The sequence below is a fragment of the Podarcis liolepis genome (genome assembly GCF_965112155.1).
Source record: "Podarcis liolepis genome assembly, chromosome: 7".
Classification (NCBI taxonomy): Eukaryota; Metazoa; Chordata; class Lepidosauria; order Squamata; family Lacertidae; genus Podarcis; species Podarcis liolepis.
In genome coordinates, this window is record NC_139561.1 from 85,129,914 (window position 1) to 85,154,578 (window position 24,665).

At 48.4% G+C, this 24,665-nt stretch overlaps 1 protein-coding gene and 1 long non-coding RNA gene across 2 annotated transcripts in view; both read right to left on the bottom strand.

Annotated features, from left to right (window-relative positions):
* Positions 1–24,665, bottom strand: part of LOC310712764 — a 274,730-nt gene that overhangs the window by 87,294 nt on the left and 162,771 nt on the right. The gene's annotated exons all lie outside the window — the stretch shown is intronic.
* Positions 8,747–19,726, bottom strand: LOC310712666 (transforming growth factor beta-1 proprotein-like). Its single transcript, XM_083515949.1, has 6 exons — positions 19,284–19,726; positions 18,140–18,266; positions 15,918–15,995; positions 11,952–12,102; positions 9,860–10,016; positions 8,747–9,083 (listed from the first exon to the last, which is right to left on the bottom strand). The coding sequence occupies exons 1-6, from the start codon at positions 19,716–19,718 to the stop codon at positions 8,925–8,927; spliced, it is 1,107 nt and encodes a 368-aa protein (XP_083372075.1). The 5' UTR covers positions 19,719–19,726; the 3' UTR covers positions 8,747–8,924.

Genomic DNA, 24,665 nt, shown 5'->3' on the forward strand with positions numbered 1-24,665 from the left:
GCGCGTCCCGATACACCCTCCCTTCTTCCAGATGTTACTGAGAATATATCCCACTTCTAAGATCTCTGCCTACTGCTACCGGTCCCACAATCTGACCGGGAAACTCTCCTGGAGGGAGCGAAGGAACTAGACTCTTTTCACTGAATCTGCAATTGTTGTTTTAAAAAGCTATTTAGCCCAGGCCTCCCCCCCCATCCCAGACCACCAGTACAAACTAAAGCCAAACAAGGCATTTTAGAATATTCCTTTAAGCAACCTTAAATGCCAGTGACTTCCATTCTTCTCTTTCCATGCCATAAATCCCTGCATATTTTATATAAACTAAACCATTCAGTATTCCCTTATTACACCCATCAAAACTTATTTACACTGCTGAAGTTATCTTAATGCTGCCCACGTTTTCAAATATACACAATTTCCCCCCATTTACTCAATAAACATTTTCCAATCTTCTTTAAACGTATGTTCTTGTTCTCTTATTCTGTATGTTAGGTCCGCAAGCTGCCCATATTCCATCAGTTTAAGTTGCCATTCTTCTTTAGTTGGGACTTCGCTGATTTTCCATTTTTGGGCTGGCAAAACACAGGCCGCAGTAGAGGCAAACATAAACAACCTTTTTTACACCTGGGAATTTCCGTCTCGATTATTCCCAACGAAAAGGACTCTGGGGTTTTGGTTTTTTTTGGGGGGGGGGAGTACTTTATAAACATTTTTTTCAATTCATTATGAATTATTTCCCAATACTCTTTTACTCTTTTGCAGGTCCACCACATATGATAGAACATAAAGGTAAAGGGACCCCTGACCATTAGGTCCAGTCGCGGCCGACTCTGGGGTTGCGGTGCTCATCTCGCTTTATTGGCCGAGGGAGCTGGCGTACAACTTCCGGGGCATGTGGCCAGCATGACTAAGCCACTTCTGGCAAACCAGAGCAGCGCACAGAAACACCGTTTACCTTCCCGCCGGAGCGGTACCTATTTATCTACTTGCACTTTGACGTGCTTTCGAACTGCTAGGTTGGCAGGAGCTGGGACCGAGCAACAGGAGCTCATCCCGTCGCAGGGGTTCGAACCGCCGACCTTCTGATCGGCAACTCCTAGTCTCTGTGGTTTAACCCACAGCGCCACTCGCGTCCCATGATAGAACATACCCTCTGTCTAATTGCATCTCCAGCACTTATCTGATGCACACAAGCATCCTTTCTTTTGCTCTGGAGTGTTCCCTGCAAAAACCTGCTCTTTAAAGTAGAATCGGAACAAATGACAACCAACCGAAAACCTAATTTGCCATTTGTTGCACTTCAGCTATAAAGAGTAAGTTTTTGTGGGGAAAGCTCCAGGGTGGAGGGGTGGGGGTAGGGAGTGTGGCTCCTGTGCCTGAAAAGAGCAGGGCAAAAGATATGTGTGGATAAGCCCTAAGTCATCCCCCAGCAGTGGGCCAGAGAAGCGAATGAGAATAATAGAATCGTAGAGTTAGAAGGGACCCCTGTGGTCATCTAGTCCAACCCCCTGCCAAGCAGGAATCTCAGCCCAAACATTCATGGCAGATGGCCATGCAACTTCTGCTTAACAATTTTCAAGGAAGGAGAGTCCACAACTGCCTGAGAGAGACCATTCCACTGCCAAACAGCTCTTACAGTCAGAAAGTTTTTCCTGATGTTTAGTCGGAATCTCCTTTCTTGTAATTTGAAGCCACGGGTTCGAGTCCTACCCTCCAGAGCGGGAGAAAAGAACTTTGCTTCACCTTCCATGTGGCAGCCCTTGAGATATTTGAAGATGGCTCTCCTATCTCCCCTCGTTCTCCTCTTTTCCAGGCTAAACATGCCCAGCTCCTTCAACATAGCTGTCAACGTTTCCCTTTTTTTAAGGGAAATTCCCTTATTCCGAATAGGATACCTGGCGAGAAAAAGGAAAAGTTGACAGCTATGTCCTACAACAGTTCCTCATTTGGCTTAGTTTCCAGACCCTTGATCATCTCCGTCGCCCTCCTCTGCCCGCCTTCCAGCTTGTCAACACCCTTCTTAAACTATGGCGCCCAGAACTGGACACAGTATTCAGGTGTGGTCATATGATTCTATGAGTCTATGAAAGGTGCCAACCCTAGGAATCTGATTTGAAGCAGGAAGAAGGAGTCGCTGAACAGCAGTTAGGAATGGCCACCTCTCCTGGCAGAACGCAAGCCCAATTTAGCAGCGTAAATAGACTGCGCCTTCTTGGCACCTGCTGCAGATGTGCCTGTCGAGAAGGTCAGCAGGTGGAGGTGGGGCCACGGCCTTGAAACTGCTCCCTCCGGGTCCCAGCCAGATGCCCAGGGCTCCACTGGCAACGTGGTGATGCCACAGGTGACAGCCTTTCAGAAATAGCCCACGTTCCCGCTCCGCTGCCTCCTTGCCTCTTCGTTTACCACGAACCTCCCCAGAACCGAAAACTAAAAATAAAATAAAATTCAAAAGCTTCTGAATTCACCCGGCTGCTCCTTGCAGCCAAGCTTCTGTTTACAGTTCAGATGCTTGAACCGAAATCCGGCCCTGGCAACGGAAGGAAACTCCCCTCGTGTGTTTACAACGAGGGATATTGGCAAGCGCTGCAGGAGCCTGGGATTTTTCAGCCAGGAGGGGGGCACATTGCGCATGAATGAAGGCGAAAAGGCTCCGAGGCTTGGAGGCTTGCACACTTGAAATGCCGCGTCCAGTTTCTGGCTGCCGCACCTCCGAAAGGATATCGCAGAAGTGAAGAAAGAAGGCTCCGGAAAGGGCCGCCAAAAAGTTCCAGGGGATGGAGCAGCTCCCCTGTGAGTCAAGGCTGCAACATTTCACAGAATCACTTGTGGGGTTGGAAGGGACCACGAGGGTCATCTAGCCCAACCCCCTGCAATGCCCAGTGTAGGACTCGAATCCACGACCCCGAGATGAAGAGTCTTCTGCTCTGCCGACGGAGCTATCCAAATACTGTGCTCTCCAATTCTAAAGCTTGGGTCCATGCAGTGACACTGAGGGCTCAGCCACACTGCCACTTGTCCCATGATTTCTAGGCACAGATCTGAGAGGTTTTCCTTTCATCTCATTGCCAAATTGTAATAATAATAATAATAATAATAATTTATTTTTTCTACCCCGTCCATTTGGCTGGGTTTCCCCAGTCACTCTGGGTGGCTTCCAGCAAAATATTAAAATACAATAATTCACCAAATATTAAAAACTTCCCTAAACAAGGCTGCCTTCAGATGTCTTCTAAGAGTCAGATAGTTGTTTATTTCCTTGACATCTGAAGGGAGGGTGTTCCACAGGGTGGGTGCCACCACTGAGAAGGCCCTCTGCCTGGTTCCCTGTAACCTCACTTCTCGCAATGAGGGTACCACCAGAAGGCCCTCAGCGCTGGACCTCATTCTGGGATCAGGTCAAGAACTGGGACGGCTTCTGTAAACCTGGTAAATAGGATGGTGTTCTGAAAGGACTGCCTTTGGGACTGTGCCTTTTCTGGCTTCTGCCTCGGTGTCCCGTCCTCGAGGTCATGGAGGCAACATGGAAGGGGACAGGCTTGCTGGCTACCCCCTCTGACCCACTGACCCTATCGTTCCAGCTGACCTGTTGCAGGCCTGCTGAGCCCAGCTGCCTGACTAAGCCTGGAAGGGAGCAAGACTTGCATCCAGGCGTTTGCTGCTGGCAGCAGAGGGAAGGCAGTGAACTCTCCTTGCTCTGTCTGCTGAGCATCCTGTGCGGGGGCTGGTACCACAGAGCGCTTGGAAATTGCCTCCGCGAAGGCAAACAGCCCTGGCTCCGGAGGCCAAGGAGAAGTCCGGGGAATCTGGCTCCGAACATCTCTGCTGCTCTCGGTGCCCAGCCAAACTCTGGCTGTGTGCACACCCAATATTTAAAGCGCATTTGCCCCCCACATGCCCCCAAAAGAAGAAGCCTGGGAACTGTAGTGTCTTGAGGGTGCTGGGAACCGTAGCTCGGCGAGGAGTAAACTGCCGTTCTCAGAATTCTTTGCAAGGGGGAGGAGATGTGCTTTGAATTTATAATGTGCTCTCTTGAGTGTATACAAGCAAGGAGGGGAGTTTCCTCTGCTGCGGATGACCCATAATTGCCAACTTTCATTCTTTTAAAAAGAAAGTTTCTGGCATTTGTAGAACATGAGATACGAGGCAAAAATGCACAGGCAGTGTTCTTCCCCTATCTAGCCCCTATCCATTTCTTTTCTGTAAAGTCTCCCCCTCCACCGGCACCCCTTTTATTTTAGCAAATGTCCATCCGTCGGTCTTCCCCTTGGTCTTTCTCCTTCACCACTTAGGTTTCCGTCTTTCTCTCTGGCTATCCACCTACCACAGTGGTTTGCAAACCAGGTTAAAAGGTTTCTGGAGTTCTTCGGAAGCTGGTTGGGGTTTTCCTCGAGGAGATAGCGGGCAGGCAGACCTCCCTGAAAGTCTGCTAGCTGCTCGGTGCCTTGCAGGACTTAATTCTCAGCTCACACATAGTTCTGACCAATAGTCAGCCCTGTGTAAGAACTGTTTGTATGCCTTCTGCAACTGGTGGAGATTTCTCTGTAGATAAGCTGACATGGAAAGCGTGCGATTTAAGCTAACCTAATCCAATTGTGTAGTGATGTATGGAAGTGAGAGCTGGACCAGAAAGAAGGCTGATCGCCGAAGAATGGATGCTTTTGAATTCTGGTGCTGGAGGAGACTCTTGAGAGTCCCATGGACTGCAAGAAGATCAAACCGATCCATTCTGAAGGAAATCAGCCCTGAGTGCTCACTGGAAGGACAGATCCTGAAGCTGAGGCTCCAATACTTTGGCCACCTCATGAGAAGAGAAGACTCCTTGGAAAAGACCCTGATGCTGGGAAAGATTGAGGGCACAAGGAGAAGGGGATGACGGAGGACGAGATGGTTGGACAGTGTTCTCGAAGATACCAGCATGAGTTTGACCAAACTGCGGGAGGCAGTGGAAGACAGGAGTGCCTGGCATGCTCTGGTCCAGGGGGTCAGGAAGAGTCGGACACAACTAAACGACTAAACAACAACAACAATAGGTTGGAAGGGAACCCAATAATCATCTAGCTCAAGCCCCGGCAATGCAGGAATAAGCAGGTTGATCGATCCTGCGACCTTGACATTATCAGCACCATGCTCTAACCAGCCAAGCGAAGCAGGCTGGATGTTCAAAGGGCTTCACATATATCATTTTGTTAAGGAGACAGTTCAGTCAGTAGAGCAGGAGACACTTAATCCCAGGGTCATGGGTTTGAGATGCATGTTGAGCAAAAAGATTCCTGCATCGCAGGGGGCTGGACTAGATGACCCTCACGGTCCCTTCCAACTGTACAATTCTATGGTTCTAAGGTAGATCGGCACTCCCACATTGTCCGATGCTTGTGGAGCTGCAGTGTAGAGGCAGGACACACATTCAGGGTCTTCAGAAGTTGAATGACCAAGTTATAAACATCTGGTGCCAGCGCTTCTCACCAGACCCAGCTGCATCCCACAACTGACCTAGGGTCCCTGTTTTGTGCTGTTGTTGTAGTGTATAGTAACAAACAGGAAGCTTCCACAAGGTCACCACGGAGCAGCTCCGGTCTCCATGGTCTCCGGCCAAGAACGTGACACTCGTAAATATTTACGCTGCGGCATCAGGGGAATGCAACCCCGTCCATTGGGCTTGGAGCCACGGAGCCTGGGAGGCTGTAAGCTGGGAATGGTGGGTGGGATGGCGAGGCAACCGTCCAAGATGCAGAAGGCTCTGGGTCCACCTGAGAAAAGCTTTGGTGGAACCTCTACAAATGCTAAGAACTGCCCTGCTGGATCAGGCAAAAGATCTGTCCCCCCAAACTCTGCTTTGATCCAGAGCCATCTCCACCTCCATCGTTCTGCCCAGACACTGAGGTCCAGCCTTCTGGTGGTTCCCTCACTGCAAGAAGCCAAGTTACAGGGAACCAGGCAGAGGGCCTTCTTGGTGTTGGCACCCACCCTGTGGAAAGCCCTCCCACCAGATGTCAAGAGAACAACAACTACCGGACTTTTAGAAGACATCTGAAGGCAGCCCTGTTTAATAATAATAATAATAATAATAATAATAATAATAATAATAATAATAATAATAATAATTTATTATTTATACCCCGCCCATCTGGCTGGGTTTCCCCAGCCACTCTGGGTGGCTTCCAACTGAATATTAAAAACAGTACAGCATCAAACATCAAAAACTTCCCTAAAGAGGGCTGCCTTCAGCTGACTTTTAAAAGTAAAATAGTTGTTTATTGCTTAGGGAAACTTTTAATGTTTAATAGACTGTTGTATTTTAATATTCTGTTGGAAGCCACCCAGAGTGGCTGGGAAAACCCAGCCAGATGGGCGGGGTATAAATAATAAATTATTATTATTATTATCTTTCCGCCCCCGGGAACCTCGCAGGCAGGGCCCGAAAGGCAAAGCCTCCATTTCACTTGTCCCAATACCTGGTAAGAAAAGGGTCTACTGCCTCTGTATTTTACAGTTACGCACAGCTAAATAGCCTTAGAATTTGTCCAGTCCTCTTTGTTCAAAGGTGTCAAAGACAGTGGCTGTGTCCCTCTTGGGGCAACGTTCTGTAAGACTGATAGACCCACAGAATTGTAGAGTTGGAGGGTACCCCTGTGGTCATCTAGTCCAACCCCCTGCAATGCAGGAATCTTTTGCTCGAACCCACGACCTTGAGATTAAGAGCCTCACACTCTACCAACCGAGCTATACAGTGGTACCTCGCAAGACGAAAAGAATCCGTTCTGTGATTCTCTTCGTCTAGCGGTTTTTTCGTCTTGCGAAGCAAGCCCATTGACGGATTAGCAGATTAGCGCTATTAGCGCTATTAGCGGCTTTTAGCGGCTTTTAGCGGCTTATCTGCTGATCGGATCAGTTGATAAGCGGCTTTGAAAAAGGGGGGGGGGAGAGGAAAAAAAACCAGCAGGAACTCACAAGACATTGTCGTCTTGCGAAGCAAGCCCATAGGAGATTCATTTTGCGAAGCACCTCCATAACGGAAAACTCTTTTGTCTAGCGAGTTTTCCGTCTTGCGAAGCATTCGTCTTGCGGGGCACCACTGTACTTGTGCGCATGTGAAAGCACCTAGTTTCCCCCGAAGCTGCCGCTGGTCTACTTTATTAGTTTATTAATCCACATTCTGGGATTTTTTTTGGGGGGGGGAGCAATTGATCTCAGTCCCCTCTCTTCCCCCTGACCCTAAAACCCCTTCATAACTCTAAGATACTGGGAGGAACATTCTAGCTGGTTAAAACTGAAAGAAAGGAGAAAGGAGCAGCTGGGTTTTCGCTACAGCTGTAGGAAAGCAACGAACAATCCTCGCAGAACAAATCTTTGCAGTCTGGAGATCCAGGTGAGAAAAATCTTATTTAATATAACACTCAGAAATGGCAGTGACATCCAAATTCCCCCCTCTGGCCCTGCAACAGCCCCCTCCCTCCCTCCACCCCCATGGCTGACTTGGCACGGAATGAGTGCATACATACCCCCCCCAAAAAAACAAGAAATCCAGAAACCCCCTGAACATCCTCGTTCCTTGTGCAATCCTGAGGTGGTTATCTGGGTAGCAGTTATGTGTGATTCTTGCTTTCGATGCTGTTTTGTGTCTGCAAATGTTTCAGGGCAGTCGCACTGCGTCGTTTTCCATCTGTGCATGTCCTGTAACTTCCTGCCGAAATCTTGTAACTTTTTAAGACCCCTTTTTCGTCCCGCTTCTGTTGCTCTAGAGACACCTAGCAGAACAGCAAATAAAAGCGGGAGGGTTTGTGGACGGGCCAGTCTAAATACACTATTATTGTTCCAAAGGCATGTTGCAGAATACAGCGGATCACAAAAAAAAAGAAAGATCTGTCTGGAGGTGCCCGCAAACTGTGTCGCCCATTTCTGTGCCACCCCTCCTTCTTTCAGCTGGTAAGCCAGCAGTTGGCAGAGGAGCAAAGTCACCAGAAGGCAGAGACCAGCAGTTAGAGGGAGAATTCACTTGCTCCCCATCGCTTGGCTATTCCTTGCCTGCTCCCACCTGTTGCAGATGTCTTTGTGCAGAACACACGAGGAAGGAGACAAAGTCAGAGTCACAGCTGAGCAGGGAAGAGGCCTACCAATCGGCAGCCAGCGGTCAGGTGGAGAGAGGCGGGGTCAACCGATGTGTGGGTGGGGCTCTCTGAGAGTGGGCAGAGTTCCGCTCTGCCATCTTCAGGGGCATCCTTCAGGTGAGCCGGGCGTCGTCCGGCGACCCTGGCATTGTGCACTTTCGTACCGTCTGGAGGGCAGCAGTTCTGACCGACTGAAATCTTAACCCTGGCACCCTGCGCCCTTTGCTGCTTTTGACTCATTTTGCATTCCTCAACCAGAGCTAGACATCCCCACACCCTCTTGCAGAGAGCGTTTCGGATGCCTTGCCACGCCTTTCCTTCTGCCAATGTTGGAAATTCAAGGGCCAGCTCATTTTTTCAAGACATTCTTTATGGCACGAAAATGAGGCTCTCTTTTTTTTCTTCTTCCTCCCCCCCCCCCTCGCAACTCCCATAAAATAGCAAATTATTGATTTGGGTACAGGGCGAGCCGGGTAGGGCAGCGGGGTGAGGAAGAGATAACCTCTTTAAATAATTCTCTCTTAATACACAAAGCAAAATAATTAAAAGGAATTGATAGATTCTCAATGCCTGCTCCCCCCCCCCGCAAAAACAAAAACACCCCATAAATTCACAAAATAAAATAACAAAATAATAATAAATCTCACCAAATGAGGGTTTTTATTGTTTTTGTTTTTTGGTTTTAGGAAAAGATTTTGTTAGAGGGGAAGGGGAGTCTGTGTCCCTCTCCAGTCCTGACTCCTTCCCCGCTCAGATTGGTTTATTTTTTAATTCCAAGTCGCCCAGAAGAGACATCCCAAGTCCACAAGTCCTTTTCTCTCAGGTGCATTGACAGGATTTGACCACCATGTTGGAAAGCTGCTCCACCTTGGCTTCGCGGCCGACGTAGTACACAATCCCCAATGCCTCAAGATCCTGTGGGGCGCAGCAGGGCGCGGATGAGCCAAGTGGGTTGTGTTGGGTGTACAGAGACAGGATCTATCGAAAGAAAATAAGAAAATACGTCTTTGGAAAGGTAACATGGCGGATTGAGCAGCCTAGGGAGCGGGAGGCCAAGTTTTCACGGCCAGGAAAGCAGAGGTCACATTTATAATGGCTGCCAAGTTTCACTCATGGCACTGCACGAGTACCGTGTTTTTCGCTCTATAGGACGCACCAGACCACAAGACGCACCTAGTTTTTGGAGGAGGAAAACAAGAAAAAAAATATATTCTGAATCTCAGAAGCCAGAACAGCAAGAGGGATCGCTGCGCAGTGAAAGCAGCCATCCCTCTTGCTGTTCTGGCTTCTGGGATAGCTGTGCAGCCTGCATTCGCTCCATAAGACGCACACACATTTCCCCTTACTTTTTAGGAGGGAAAAAGTGAGTCTTATAGAGCAAAAATTACGGTAATTTTTATTGCAGCAAAGCACATCACAGGACAGTTGGCATTTTCTGCCTATCAAATGCCCTTCCCAACTGCCATCCTCAAAGAATTGGCTACCAGTTGCTTCCAGATGCCTTGTAGAGAGTTATATTCCCCCCCCCAGGCTTTCTCTGACCCAGAAGAACAGTTCATTGCCGAATTCTGTCTTTGCATCTGTTTCTACGATACCCTTCTGTTGCTTCCCTTTTGTATACCGCTTTTGAGATTCTTTCAAAGCAGTTTTTGGAATGCTTCTGAACAAACCCCAAAGGAGGAGGGTTGTGTGTGAGGAAGTGGGGTGAGATGCAAGAGTCAGAAACCTTTTCGGGGGGCTTTTTACGTCCTCACCTTGCTGTGCTGGGTGTCCACGCTCCAGAGATAGGGGCAGGCACCCATGCAGAAGTTGGCATAGTAGCCCTTGGGTTCAGAGATCCACCGCCACTTTAAGTCCTTGCGGAAGTCAATGTACAAAGGCCTCACGCAACATCTCTTCTCCTCTGGTGACCTGGAGCGAAAGAACCCAATAGGAGTTGAGAGAGCAAAACAACAACAACAACAACAACAACAACAACAACAATATATTTATACCCCGCCCATCTGGCTGGGTTTCCCCAGCCACTTTAATATTCCAACAGAATATTAAAAAACACGATAAAACATCAAACATTAAAAACCTCCCTAAACAGGACTGCCTCCAGATGTCTTCTAAAAGTCAGATAGTTGTTTATTTCCTTGACATCTGGTGGGAGGGTGTTCCACAGGTCGGGCGCCACTACTGAGAAGGCCCTCTGCCTGGTTCCCTGTAGCCTCACTTCTCGCAGAGAGGAAACCGCCAGAAGGCCCTCAGAGCTGGACCTCAGTGTCTGGGCTGAACAATGGGGGTGGAGATGTTCCTTCGGGTATACTGGGCCGAGGCCGTTTAGGTTAAGGTTACCAGACGCCCCGTTTCTAGGGGACAGTCCCCGGATTTACAAACCAGTTCCCTATCATTTCCACTATCATTCCGACTGAAGTTGAAAAGTGTCCCTGGATTCATTGAAAAAAATCTGGTAACCTTAGTTTAGGGCTTTAAAGGTCAGCACCAACACTTTGAATTGTGCTCAGAAACGTACTGGGAGCCAGTGCAGGTCTTTAAAGACTGGTGTTATATGGTCTCAGCGGCCACTCCCAGTCACCAATCTAGCTGCCGCAAAACCACAGATCCTGAAACCCAGCCAGGAGTGGAGTGGCAAATTCATCCTGCTCCGTGGCCCTTCTTCGTGTGCCTCCTCCTCCACAAGTGATCCGGAGCGTGGCAACACGAGAATGGGCCTTTTCTGTGGTGGCCCCGTTTGTGGGATGCTCTCTCCAGGTAGTCTCGCCTGGCACCTTACATATATTTAGGTGCCAGGCAAAAACATTCCTCTTCTCCCCGGCTAATTAAAGTACCCATGCCCTTTTAAACTACGGACGCATTGTTGTTTTGGTTTGTTATTATGGTATTCATTTTTGTGTTTTTATATTGTTGTAATGGGTATGAGTTACTCGTGCGTAAACTGGTGCCTTTCTGGGCTAATTTGCCTTGTTAAACCTTTCTGACTGCACAGCCCTTGCTCATCGCGGCTGCCTCAATCGCTGGCAGAATCCGTCAGTGGGCGTTTCTTGAACCTCTTCCAACATAAAAGTTGTTTGACACCCAGTCTCCTCCTCCTCTCACTGCGCGGGAGTCTTCTGCGCAGGGAGGGCGTGGGTAGCGGAGGATCTGGGCTCTCCTCACTGATCTCCAGTGAAGAGCCCTGGAGCCCTCCCTCCGATTCCCCCATCTGCCCCCCTTTATCCCTGGTGTTGCGCTGATTTGCTTCCCCCTCTACTGAGCTGTTTCTCCCCCTGCTGCTGGGTCCTTCACCAGCATCATCTGGGAGCCTCCCCTTCGCCTCTCGCTCCGATGTCAGTTCCCTGACAATTGTAAACCACCCTGTAAACTTAGGATGAAGGGCGGTCTCTAAATTTAATAAATATTGCTTTTGTTTGTTATTATGGTATTCATTTTTCTTTTGTTAATATTTTAAACCACCCTGTAAACTTAGGAGGAAGGGTGGCCTATAAATTTAATAAATAATGATGACGAGGAAGATGTGTTTTTAGATTGTAAGCCTTAGGGCGGGGACCGTCTTAACGCTGATTTTTGTAAGAAGTCTTTTTGGCTAAAGAGCTGCATAGAAGTGGATTCATTCATTCATTCACAGAAGCATAGAAGTGTAGAGTTGGAAGGGACCTCAGCGGTCATCTAGTCCAACCCCCTGCCATGCAGGGATCTTTTTGCCTAACGTGGGGCTCGATCCCATGACCATCAGATTAAGAATCTCATGCTTTACTAGCTGAGCTGTCACCCCAATTTATAGCCCAAGAGGCTTTCAGCAGCGAAAGAGTCTCACACACAAAAAAACCAGAAGCCACTCACTGGCTGCAATAGTCTATGGTTGCCGCTCGCTTTTGCCGGCGGTTTTGCAGGTGGTCTGCCCGCTCAGGGGGCATCGCCATCACCAGAAGATAGGGGGGCTGCTGTTTCGCCTGGCTGATTCCTTGCTGATCACCCCTCCTTAATTTGGTGCCTGGAAACAGACAAGAATTCGTTAGCCGTGTCGCACGGGCTTTAGTTTGTTTTAAACCATCTGGATGCTGCCATATGTGAAACACCTTGCGGTGGCACCTTTAGTAAAGGGACCCCTGACCATTAGGTCCAGTCGTGGCCGACTCTGAGGTTGCAGCGCTCATTTCGCTTTATTGGCCGAGGGAGCCGGCGTACAGCTTCTGGCTCATGTGGCCAGTATGACTAAGCCGCTTCTGGCGAACCAGAGCAGCGCACGGAAACGCCGTTTACCTTCCCACCGGAGCGGTACCTATTTATCTACTTGCACTTTGACGTGCTTTTGAACTGCTAGGTGAGCAGGAGCAGGGACCGAGCAACGGGAGCTCACCCCGTAGCGGGGATTCGAACTGCCGACCTTCTGATCGGCAAGTCCAAGGCTCTGTGGTTTAACCCACAGCGCCACCCTTTAGAAGCGCACGAATAAAAAGGGTGAAGGCACTTTATAAATCAGATCGATCAACTGTTTCCCTGAGTACCAGCTTCCGACGGCCTGCACTGGGGAACGGGAACTGGGCAGGAAGGGAAAATACCCTCCAGCGGCACGGACTGGAATGCCATTTACCACACCAGACTCTTCCTAGGCCAAAGCCCTCCCTGACGCTGCTCCCATCCCCTAACCCTCCTTTTGGGAAGCGTTCTTGGTCTCTTGATCATTCCCCTTCCTTGTCTGGATGGGGGCAGAGCTCTCAATGAACCGTTAAGCAAAATAAGCATGTGCTCAGGGCATCACAGAAATTTCCCATGGCCAGATTCCCCCCACCCCCCACATTAATGGCCACAAGCGGCTCAGCCGAGAGCTGGGTTTCTCAACGGAAGTCAATTAGAAACCCCAACAGGACGACTATGCAACAAAGCAAGCTGGCTGCCTTCTCTCTACTAAGTATAGATGCAGACGTGTTGTGTAAGCTTAGCTTTGAGGATCTGACTGTGCCATTAGAAAAAGTCAGAGAGAGGAAAAATTAAAATGTAAAGGAAGTGGAAGTCCACAAAAATAAACATTGTTTTCCATCTAACTGTAGGTTTTGTTTCATCTCGGAAAATGAAATTTTACTTTGTGCTTTATTGTTGTTTATATTTCAAATGAGGTATATCTGGGGGCACTAAAATCAGGAGGGCTGCCCTACGGACTTGGCTTGTTTCTTTCTGCCAGCAACCTTATGTGGTGCCCACTGGGATCAGGAATGTGGGGGGGGGGGTGACGGGTGCAATTGTGGAGGAAGAGGGTGTCCGAGACCTTCAGGGGGTCAGATGCGCTGACTTCGCCATTCTTTCCCACTCTGCTGCCCATGCTTGTATAGGTGATGGGAATTACCGTATTTTTCGCCCCATAGGACGCACCGCCCCATAGGACGCACCTAATTTTTTTTGGGGGGGGGGAATAAAGAAAAAAAAATTTTCCCCTCCCCAGGCACGGGGCAGGCACGGAGGAAACCCGAGCTTCCCCCGACCCCAGCCCCCAGAACAGCCTGCTATCTGCAAGCCTAGGGAGCCGCGCCGGTCTCCCCAGGCTTGCGGAGAGGTGCGCGAAGCCCGGGGGCGCTCTTCAGCGCGCACCAGGCTTCCGAATGCAGGCAGCTCTGCACTACCCTCCGGAGCCCCGCGTGGCTTCGCGCCAGGATCCAGAGGGTGGTGCAGAGCTGCAGGAAGCCCTGGAGCGCAGGCAGCTCCACGCCACCCTCCAGAGCCCCGCGTGGCTTCGCGCCAGGATCTGGAGGGTGGCGCAGAGCTGCAGGAAGCCCGGGAAAGCCTGCATTCGCCCCATAGGACGCACACACATTTCCCCTTCATTTTTGGAGGGGGAAAAGTGCGTCCTATAGGGCGAAAAATACGGTAAATGCTGAGTGCTGAGGAGCAGGAAGTTTGCCTATCCCATTGGCCCACAAGTGGAAAGGCAGTCGTTCCTAAACTACGTTGGAGGCTCTTGTGAGCCAAAAAGCAGCCATTTGCCAAAGAGGCTGCCCACCGCACCCCTGTGTGAGTCATAGAATCGCAGAGTTGGAAAGGGACCCCGGGGGTCTTCTAGCCCAACCCCTTGCAGTGAAGGAGTCTCAGCTAAAGCATCCATGACAGATGGCCGCCCAACCTCTAAGGAGAGTCCACAACCTCCTGAGGGAGTCTGTTCCCCTGCTGAACAGCTCTTACTGTCAGAAAGTTTTTTCCTGATGTTTAGTTGGAATCTCCCTGCTTGTAACATGAAGCCATTGGTCCGACTCCTACCCTCCAGAGCAGGGGTCGGCAAGGCTTACCGGCCATGGGCCAGATCACTCCCACGGAGATCGTCTGTGGGCCAGACCGGCACAGCGTGACGCTGGAAATTGCGTCTGCGCATGTCCGTGGCACCGGAAATTGCTTCTGTGCGTGCCCAGACACCAAAAATTGTGCCTGCACAGATTTCCGGTACCTGTGAATGCGCAGACGCGATTTCCAGTGCCATTCGGCGAGTCCCTGTGCTGCGCTCTGCCAGTTTAGCATGGCGCGGGGGTGGGGGTGGGGACTCGCCGAACGGGCAGCTCGGTTTGGGGGCGGCTTGTGGGACGGTAAAATGGTCTCCGTGGGCTGCATCCGGCCCATGGGCCTCACGTTGCTGACCCCTGCTCCAGAGTCACCGCTGTGCTTGCCTCCCTACAGCCAGATGCGTACCCACAGCCCCAAAAACATGGGCACGGCAGGGATATGAGGCACCCTGAGAGAGGGGGAAAGGCCAACTCTTATGTTTGCTGAAAGTAAAGTGAGTCAGGTGCGCAGGTGTGAAACAACTGTGGGGAAAGGTGCCTTGAGGAAGGGAAGCGTTCTGAAATTCTGGAGCGTGCCAGCCGCCAGAAGCACGACAGAACCACCCTTTCTGCGATCCGACGGTGAAGCTGTTTGCCGTCAGCACGGCAGCCTATTTTTAGCTGACGAAACGCAGCGGGTGTGTGCTAGTTTGTGTGTGCAAGGGGTGTGTGTGTGTGTGTTGCGGGTGCTCGTGCTTCGCGCTGCCCCCTAGAGGAGGTTCCCATCGAGCTGAGTCATGTGACGAAAGTGTCGCCGGAACTGGCACGGCGCCCCCCCCTCCAACAACCCCACCCTGGGCAGAAGGTATGGCAGGTATGTGTGTCAGGAGGATGAGGAAGTTTTCTAGGCCCGATTCCCAGAAGGAGGCAAGTCTCGTCCTGAAGGCGGAATCCGCCGAGCCTGCGCTTACCAGTTGTTGACAGGCAAGTGACGAGGGAGATACCAGACAGGGACCGAAGACAGCCTTTGGCGGGGCCTGAGAGCATGAGAAAAGCCTGAAAGATCTGGCCTTGTTTCCCACCTCGTCCAGCAGCCTCCTGTTTGCACAGTGGCCGGACGCAGGATCCGACCGCAAGAGATCTCTCCCCCTCTGCGATTCACAGCGACTGGTATTCAGAAACACTGCTGCCTCAAACCGTGGAGGCAATTTATAGCCATCAGGGCTAGGAGCCATGGATCGCCTTCAAGGGTGAAGGACGGGCCATGAATTTAAATCAATAAATAAAGCGGCATTAGATGTAAACCCTACAACACAGGGACTTTTCCTATTTCACTGCGTTTCAGGGGGTTTGGCTGGATGACCCTTGGGGTACCTTCCAACTCTGCCATTCCACAATTCTCACTTCTCCCCACAACTGACCCTCCTCGACCCCTCCATTTTTTTTGTCACCCATTTTTCACTGGCAGCGCTGGCAGGGGAAATAGGGACGTTCTGGGATCAAAACAGGGATGGAGAGCCGTCCCTGGAAAACCAGGACACTGACCCCATTCCTTAGCTCTTACCTTCCACTTCCACTTTCAGTTCCTCCACGGCGCTTTCACAGGTACAGTGGGCACTGAGGCGAAATCTTCCCAGAGGCTCTGAAATACAAACAACGTGGATTTTTGGGTGCCGTGCTCATAGCCCCCAGCAGGAGCGGTGGAAGGATTTGAACCCGCAACCCCAGAGGCACACGCAACACGGGCCCAAAGGTGAAGACAGGTGTTTGCCACATTAAATCTTAGTACACCTTTCTCCTCCAGAGCTCAGCCCATGTGTGTACGGGAAGCGGAAGTTGGTTGCAGACAATGTCTGTTGGTTGCTCCTCCCCAACCCTCAATCTTTACACAAAGTTTTGGGTGTCTGATTAAGGAGGTTGCCTTTTAAAAAAAAGTGGCAAACACGTAGATAGGAACATTGTCATCTGCGACAGGAATACAATCTGAAATTCAGTTCTCCAGATTTCCAAATCAGTTTTTTAAAAGTCCTAATGAGACTTCATTGGCATTTTAATACAAAATTCTCCCAATAAACACAATTCCATGTGCAATTTTGTCCGACGTGCTTATTTCTGCCGAATGATTTCCACCTAATACGACACACTTCTTCCCCAAGCTGTTTTCAGCAATGTACCCATGCACTACATCACCCGAGCAGATCTATCTATTTCTGCGATTGTTACTTGGCTGGGGAAACTGCGCTGCGAAATCTGGAGGAGTGCAAAATTTAAAATGGCGGTGGCTGTGTTTTGGTCTGCGTGTTGTTTCTGAAAGCACGAGTATTTTATTATTATTTATTTGTATTCTGCCCTTCATCCCAAGAACTCAGGGTGGTAGGTTTGCCTTAAATGCGAACTCAGATGAATTCCTCCCTCATCCTCACCGGACATAAAGGCACTCACATAAAACTTCCATGTGGTACCTTTAAGAAATATAGAGAATGGCGCTTGAAGCATGGCAAGATCTGAGCCCGTCTTTGATCGGTGGGCAGCCCTGCCCAACATGGAAGCTGGGCAGTGAGGGTGGCCCTCTCTTCAATATGACACCCACCTTTCCTCCAATATTTCTCTACCCATTCCTGCAACTGACTGTCGTCACCTCTTCAACTTCTAAGGCAAAAAGGGGTTTGAGATCAGAGAGGGTGAGTTGCAGGTAGACGGCCACCCGGACGCAAGAAATTTAGTGCTTGCAACATCGCAATCCCTGCCTTCCTTTCCTCTCCTTTCAGGAGCAACCTGTGCAAAGAATGCAGCCGAGGAGTGGCGCAGGGCAAGTGTGCCTGACGCATGTGCACTTTTGATCTGGCTCCTTCCAAAACACTGTGGCAGCGTGCCCAGGGCGTGGCGTGCCGACTCAGCGGATTGCGGCATTGTTTTGTTTTTTCCCAGTCCCTTTTCTCCCCCTCTCACCTCCGGCACAAAGGCAAAGCAGGGAGAGGTTGCCCCACGATTCTAGTCCCTGGAGAAATAAGCACCTTGGCACTGCCTTGCAGGAGCAGCTAGGACTTAGAGGCAACTAAGTTTGTTCTGGGTATAAGCTTTCGTGTGCATGCACACTGCACACAAAAGCTTATACCCAGAACAAACTTAGTTGGTCTCTAAGGTGCTACTGGACAATTTTTAAATTTATTTCGACAATGTCAGACCAACACGGCTACCTACCTGAATCTGGAAGAAGATATATCTGTCAATGGACGGGCTTGCACATAACGTTCAACCCACGGTTTCCTTCAACCGTGGTTTGTTCGACAAATCACACATCATCTAACAGGCTAGTTTGTGTGAAAGCTGGCTGCTACTGCCAGACATGTGCTATGCCAGGGATAGCCAATGTGGGGCCTTCCAGATGTCGTTAGACTACAACTCCCATCAGCATTGCCAGTGGTCATGGATGATGGGACTTGTAGTCCTACAATGCTTGGCTTCTTTTTCAGTTGCTCTTGCCTATGCCTTTGGAACCCGGCAAGCGTCTGGGATCGAGGGGCCAAACAAACCACAGTTCAGCAAGGCTGTTGGGTTTGGACGTGCTAAAGGCAGCATGGTTTGCAAGTCAACAACAAACTTGGCAGAGAACTAATTGTGGTTATTCCGGCAAGCTAGGCCCTAGTTTTTAGCCCCTAGTTAACCACTGTCCTCTTTTGTCACACATCCTGTTCTGCCTACAGCGATTCTTCCTCTCCCCCAAGTGAATTACCATCAACTCTGGGACCCTGCCCCGCTCACACCTTTCGCCACTTCCTGGCTTACCTGTGCTTCCAAGCCACTGCCGGAGGACGGAGGTGACGTCAAACGAAAGCCACTCCTTCTCGTTCTTCACCTTCACCATACGCCCGTCCATGTAGTACCAAGTGCTGTTGATCGAGTGGATCTGCTCCTGGATGGAAAGGGTAAGTGTAAAAAAAGGCAGTCTCTCCATCTCCGACATAAGACCCAGAGTGGTTCATTGTTCGACAGAACGATGTGCTGAAGCACTTTGAATTCAAATGCTACGCTTAATTTCTAGTTCAAGGTTCCAGTTTTGGGGGCAGAACTGGAAAACAGGGGCAACATCTGCAGGAGAGCTAGGGGAACAATGAAGTGGGCATTCGGTCCCTCCAAATTCTATGTCAATATTAGAAGGCAAACAATCTTGTTTGGGACTTAATATGAATGAAGGATCCTTAGAAATAATCCACAGAAGCTGTCCTCTAAATCAAGGATCGTCCCTGGGTGTGAATAAGAGAATGCCTCCGAGCATATGCTGAGAGATTTTCAATAATAATAATAACAATAGTAATAATAATAATAATAATAATAATAATAATAATAATAATAATAATTTATTTATACCCCGCCCAGCTGGCTGGGTTTCCCCAGCCACTCTGGGTGGCTTCCAACAGAATATTAAAATACAATAACCTATTAAACATTAAAAGCTTCCCTAAACATTCCTAGATTCCAGTTCCCTCGCTACAGACACCTCTTCCCCACCATATTTTGATTTCTGCAGCTGAAATACTCCAGACTAATGCAGGCAAACAAATACATACTTTTTCTTTTCTTTTTTTTTGGCAAATGAACATAATTTGCATAAATGTGCCTTCGTTTTGATTTCAAAATCAGAAATTTCAATTTCTTCCCACCCCCCACAAAATGCAAGCAATATTGTCCTGGCTCTTGTCTGGGGTTTAATACGAATGAACGATCATTAGCAATGATCCAGGGGCCTGTCTTTGAAATCAGCTGTTGTCCCTGGGTTCAAAGGAAAGAATGCCTCTGAGCATGTGCCGAGAAATTTCCTCCTTTTGCCCACAAATAACCATGAGCATCTCCAAAAGGTCTGAAGAGTTTCCAGGCGAGAGGATACAACTTGTGGGCATCTTTGAACGCCAATAGCATTTCCCCATCGTACCTGGTAAAGCTCCAATCGCTGATCCTGAACCGTTCCAGAGATGCGCATTCTCAGTTCCGCACGGTAGAGCAGACTGGAGTCATGAAGGGTTTTCCGGATATGTGATAAGTTGAACCCAAAGAAGACAGAGTAGGGCGTCTTTGGTATGTAGCCTTCTGCATAAAGAGAATAGGAGAGGAGCCTTAAGTTGTTTTGTGTGGGTTTGTGCTGGTTCCATTTCAAACACAACCAAATTATGTATATTTTCCTTTGGAAGGTGTCAAGAGAATATAAGCTTTGCAAGAGCTTCAGGCGACGTCTGAACTCCCAGGCGACCCGATTAACGTCCCAGCAAGAGTTGAGCTGCAAATCGCTGAATGTTAGGAATTTACAAACGAAATGAAAAACAGAACTTACAATTGGAATGGAAAACAAAACTGAGCTTTGGAGGGTCATAGGGTTGCTGGATTTAGTCACCATAAACACACCTGGTCCAGTGAAGACAATAAAACTGGCTCCACAGATGATGATGATGATGATAGATAGATAGATAGATAGATAGATAGATAGATAGATAGATAGATAGATATAGACAGACAGATAGATAGAGATAGATAGATAGATAGATGATAGATAGATAGATGATAGATAGATAGATAGATAGATAGATAGATAGATAGATAGATAGAGATAGATAGATGATAGATAGATAGATAGATAGATAGATAGATAGATAGATAGATAGATAGATATGTGTGCACAAATATGTCCCTTTTGGTTCCTCTCAGTTTCTGTTTTATAATCTTTAGTTTTCCACATTTCCACAGGGGTTTGCAATATATATCTATATAGATATATACCGTATTTTTCCGTGTATAAGACTAGGGTGTTTTTTATCCAAAAATTTAGGTTTAAATTTGGGGCTCGTCTTATACACGGGTAGTGCTGAGGGATGTTTTCTTAATTTGGAGTCCCCCAAAAGAGTCTTATACACGGGGGTGTCTTATAGAAAGAAAAATACGGTACGTCCTCATGAAAATTCGCCAGCCTTTTCCTCCGGATATACATACATTTGTGCGCAGTTTTGCCTAACGCACACATTTTTGCAAAGTGATTTTCACTATTTTTCCCCGTCATTTTCACCAATGTAGGCATTTGATATGCAAACTCCACCTCTGTATATGCATTTTTTGTTCCGAATATTCGGCTGGAGAACTGCATTGCAAAATTCAGAGCACTGTGAATTTCAAAGGACGGCTGAATTTCGATGCAGGTATTGTTTCAGACAGTGTGGGTTAGGTAAGTTCACCTTTAAATGTAGACTGAACAGACTTCCAAATCCTGCTGCACCCCTATTTCTGTGGGAGAAAGTTTCTTTGCTTATATGTTCAACTTATATGTCTGTGCAATGTTTAAGGATACAGGCACACATCTTGCGCTAGGGTTTAAGGACTCTGACGCAAGCCATTTTCTTTTACTTTTAATGCTATATTGAGATTAAAAAGCAAACAAACAGTCATAAAAAGAATACAGTGGTACCTCGGGTTAAGTACTTAATTCGTTCTGGAGGTCCGTTCTTAACCTGAAACTGTTCTCAACCTGAAGCACCATTTTCTCAACCTGTTCTCAACCTGAAGCACCATTTTAGCTGATGGGGCTTCCTGCTGCTGCCGCGCTGCCAGAACGCTGCCAGAGCTGTTCTCATCCTGAAGCAAAGTATTTAACCCGAGGTACTATTTCTGGGTTAGCGGAGTCTGTAACCTGAAGCGTCTGTAACCCGAGGTACCACTGTAATACACCTTGCCAAAAATTACCGTATTTTTCGCCCCATAGGGCGCACCTAGTTCTTTTTTGGGGGGGCGCGACTTTGAGGGTTGCACAGAGGGTTGCTCTCGAGGGTTGCACAGAGCTTCCTGAAGCCTGGAGAGCGAGAGGGGTCGGTGCGCACCAACCCCTCTTGCTCTCCAGGCTTCAGCGAAAGCCTGCATTCGCCCCATAGGACGCATACACATTTCCCCTCCATTTTTGGAGGGGGGAAAGTGTGTCCTATAGGGCGAAAAATACGGTAACTTACTTTCTTCTTACGTAATTTCTATAAAGACGTCTATAGAAGTCTTTCTATAGAGACTATCCACAACATATTTGATATACCGCACTCTTCATTTCCAGTCATAGCATATCACAATTGTCTTATTTCCCTAAGGTTTCCTACTATTCCACAAACCATTTTCAAATGCTCCCACATTCAACAGAAACCTACCTGCCAGTAAAGCAAAGGAAGAGGAAGCTGGGATCCAGAAACATTCTAATCCAGCCCTCTGGAAATTTTCCTTTATGAAGAGGAGCAATTGAAACTAATGGCATTTTAATTAATTTATTTTTGCTGGCTGGCATTGACTTTTGATGCCTCTCATTCGGTGTGCCCTCACCCCTCGGGCTATAGGACCTTCTGCCCTTGCCTGTTCCAATGACATGCAGATATCCTAAATTATCACGTGGTTGCCAACTGACCAGAAAAACCAAGATTAGACTGCTTCTATGCCCTTATAAATCACTTGATGCATGGAAATCAGCAGGGACAAGCTTTTTTGCCTCATGCAGATAAGCACCAGCACCTGCCGACACCTGCGAAGCAAGTGGCAAGTTAAAAAGCATAGGAGCGTGGGCTGGATAAAAAAGTTGGCAACCTCATCCTCCACACCCTACCACTCTTCTTTGTAGCTATGCCAAACTCCAGCCCGGGTTCCCGGGCAAGATTCTGTTGCCTCTGGAGGGTCAAATTTCGGAAGTATGTGAGAGTGGAGTCAATTAATAGCGATGGGCAATCCGAAACGCCAGAGGGGACTGCTTGGGTGGATCCCAGGTTTCTGCTTCCAGATTTCCAGGAAGATGCCACATCCTAATGCGTACATCGATAACAGAAACAAGAGCCAAATAGGAGCTCTGGAAACCTGCTTGTAAATCCCATGCCAGCCTTTGCCAACTTTATAAATTTTGGACTACAGTGGTACCTCGGATTACATACGCTTCAGGTTACATACGCTTCAGGTTACAGACACCGCTAACCCAGAAATAGTGGTTCCAGTTACAGATAGGTAGCCGTGTTGGTCTGCCATAGTCAAAATAAAAAAATTCCTTCCAGTAGCTCATCACAACAGGCTCATCTCAGCTATCTGCCAATCTCCCATTCCCACCACCCTTCTGAGTAATACCCCTCCCCACCTTCTCACTATATAGAAGGATCTGGCAACTTCTGTTTCAGTGTATCTGAAGAAGTGTGCATGCACACGAAAGCTCATACCAAGAACTAACTTAGTTGGTCTTTAAGGTGCTACTGGAAGGAGGTTTTTTTATCCAGAAATAGTGCTTCAGGTTAAGAACTTTGTTTCAGGATGAGAACAGAAATTGTGCTCCAGTGGCGCAGCAGCAGCAGGAGGCCCCATTAGCTAAAGTGGTGCTTCAGGTTAAGAACAGTTTCAGGTTAAGTACAGACCTCTGGAACGAATTAAGTACTTAACCCGAGGTACCACTGTACAATTCTCATTCACTCAAGCCTTAGGAGTTATAGGCAAAAATATCTGCAGTGGCGAAGGCTGCCCTATGACCACTGCCTCTGTATGGGCCTCCCCATGCTTTGCCATGACTCAGGAATGGCTAACTGCATATTTCTGCGTCAAGTGCAACTTCAGAAACAATTTGAGCCTGCTACGTACATTATCCCTCTCCCCATTTCACAGATCCTGGGACTGAGGGCGAGCAAGGTTGCCACACTGCAACAAGACCTTGCTCCTTTATACATAGGAAACTGGTCCTCTGTGCGTTTAAAATGGTTAAGGGACCCCTGACCATTGGGTCCAGTCACGGACGACTCTGGGGTTGCGCGCTCATCTCGCTTTACTGGCCGAGGGAGCCGGCGTACAGCTTCCGGGTCATGTGGCCACCAAGACTAAGCCACTTCTGGCGAACCAGAGCAGCGCACGGAAACACTGTTTACCTCCCCACCAGAGCGGTACCTATTTATCTACTTGCACTTTGACGTGCTTTCGAACTGCTAGGTTGGCAGGAGCAGGGACCGAGCAATGGGAGCTCACCCTGTTGCACGGATTCGAACTGCCAACCTTCTGATCAACAAGCCCTAGGTTCTGTGGTTTAGACCACAGCGCCACCCGCATCCCTCTGTGTGTTTAGTCAGAAGTAAATTCTGCGCTAAATTGACTGGGACTTCCATTCCAGAGTTTAAAAGCAATGGGACGTAAAGTGGTGCTTTTTATTTCCTTAGGGGCTTCCTAACTTTCTTCCCATAACCTGGCCGCGGATTTCCTAGTAAGGTCGGTTAAGAGAGAGTAAAAGGATGCTTTGGCCATCCAGCGAGTTTCCATCCGAGTGGGGATTTGAACCCAGGGCTCTCTGGTTCAGCTCCAGCCCTCTGCAGGCGTTCTCTCCCTCTCTCTGAAAGCAAACTGCCACAGGCCACAGACACACCCCAAAACGAAGCCCCATATTTGCAGCCGTCTGACACTGACACAGCATCTATTTATGGTACAGGAAGAGTCTATTTTTAAGCTTCTCTTCCTCGCAGGATCAAAGAAGCTTTGACTCCAGCTCCTCATCCCATCTCGTCCCACATACATGGTCAAATCAGCTGCCCTGCAAGTTCCCTTCTCCAGGACAAAGACTGTGATGTTCAAGGGGAAAGATCCCTTTCTTCTTCATCATTCCACCCCCTTAAATATATATATATATATAGCATGCAGTGCTTGGCAAAGGAGAACAGGGTATGCTCATTTTGCATTTAAGCGAACGTGGAGTTCAGAACAAGAGTCGGGGCAAGGAGAGAGACATTTGATAGCTGCATGGCAAGCAGAAATTCTTGTTTTGGGAAAACCTTTCCCAGGCGCCCTGTCTCAAGGTTTCTCCTGGTTCTACGGCCCGCATCTCTTTCTTGCACCATTAACAGCAGGCTGGCAAGCAGAAATTTAGTTAATTTAGCAAACAGAAATGTTAAGATTTTCCTGGCCTGGAAATGCAAGTAGGGAGGGAAAGTTTCACTTGCTTAATTCCTGTCTTGCATGTTAGGATGATGCTTTCTTTAATTTTTAAAAATCTGCCGGTATGGCGGCTGTGTACGCAGCATCTTTTTAAAGCACAAAGACCATTCCTCCCCCTGCAAAATAAAAATCATGAGAACTGTAGTTTACCTTCGCACAGAGTTGCAATTCCAAGCACCCTTAGCAAACTATAATTCCCAGGATTATGTGGGGGGGAGGAATATGCTTTGAATGTGCTTTAAAGGTATGGTGTATATGCTGCTACTCATTTGATGTTTCCCATTTGAAAGGATAAGAATTAAATTTTATTATTTAAAATTTATCAGCAACAAAGGCAGAGGAGGAGGGGCCTAAA

Excerpts from the sequence above, each read along its gene's own strand:
- LOC310712666 (XM_083515949.1), bottom strand. The coding sequence starts at position 19,718 with ATGACCCTCCAAAGCTCAGTTTTGTTTTCCATTCCAATTGTAAGTTCT. Across the intron at positions 10,017-11,951 it reads ACCATAGACTATTGCAGCCA|GTCACCAGAGGAGAAGAGAT; the intron begins GTGAGTGGCTTC and ends CTTTCGCTCCAG. Across the intron at positions 9,084-9,859 it reads TGGACACCCAGCACAGCAAG|ATCCTGTCTCTGTACACCCA; the intron begins GTGAGGACGTAA and ends TTCTTTCGATAG.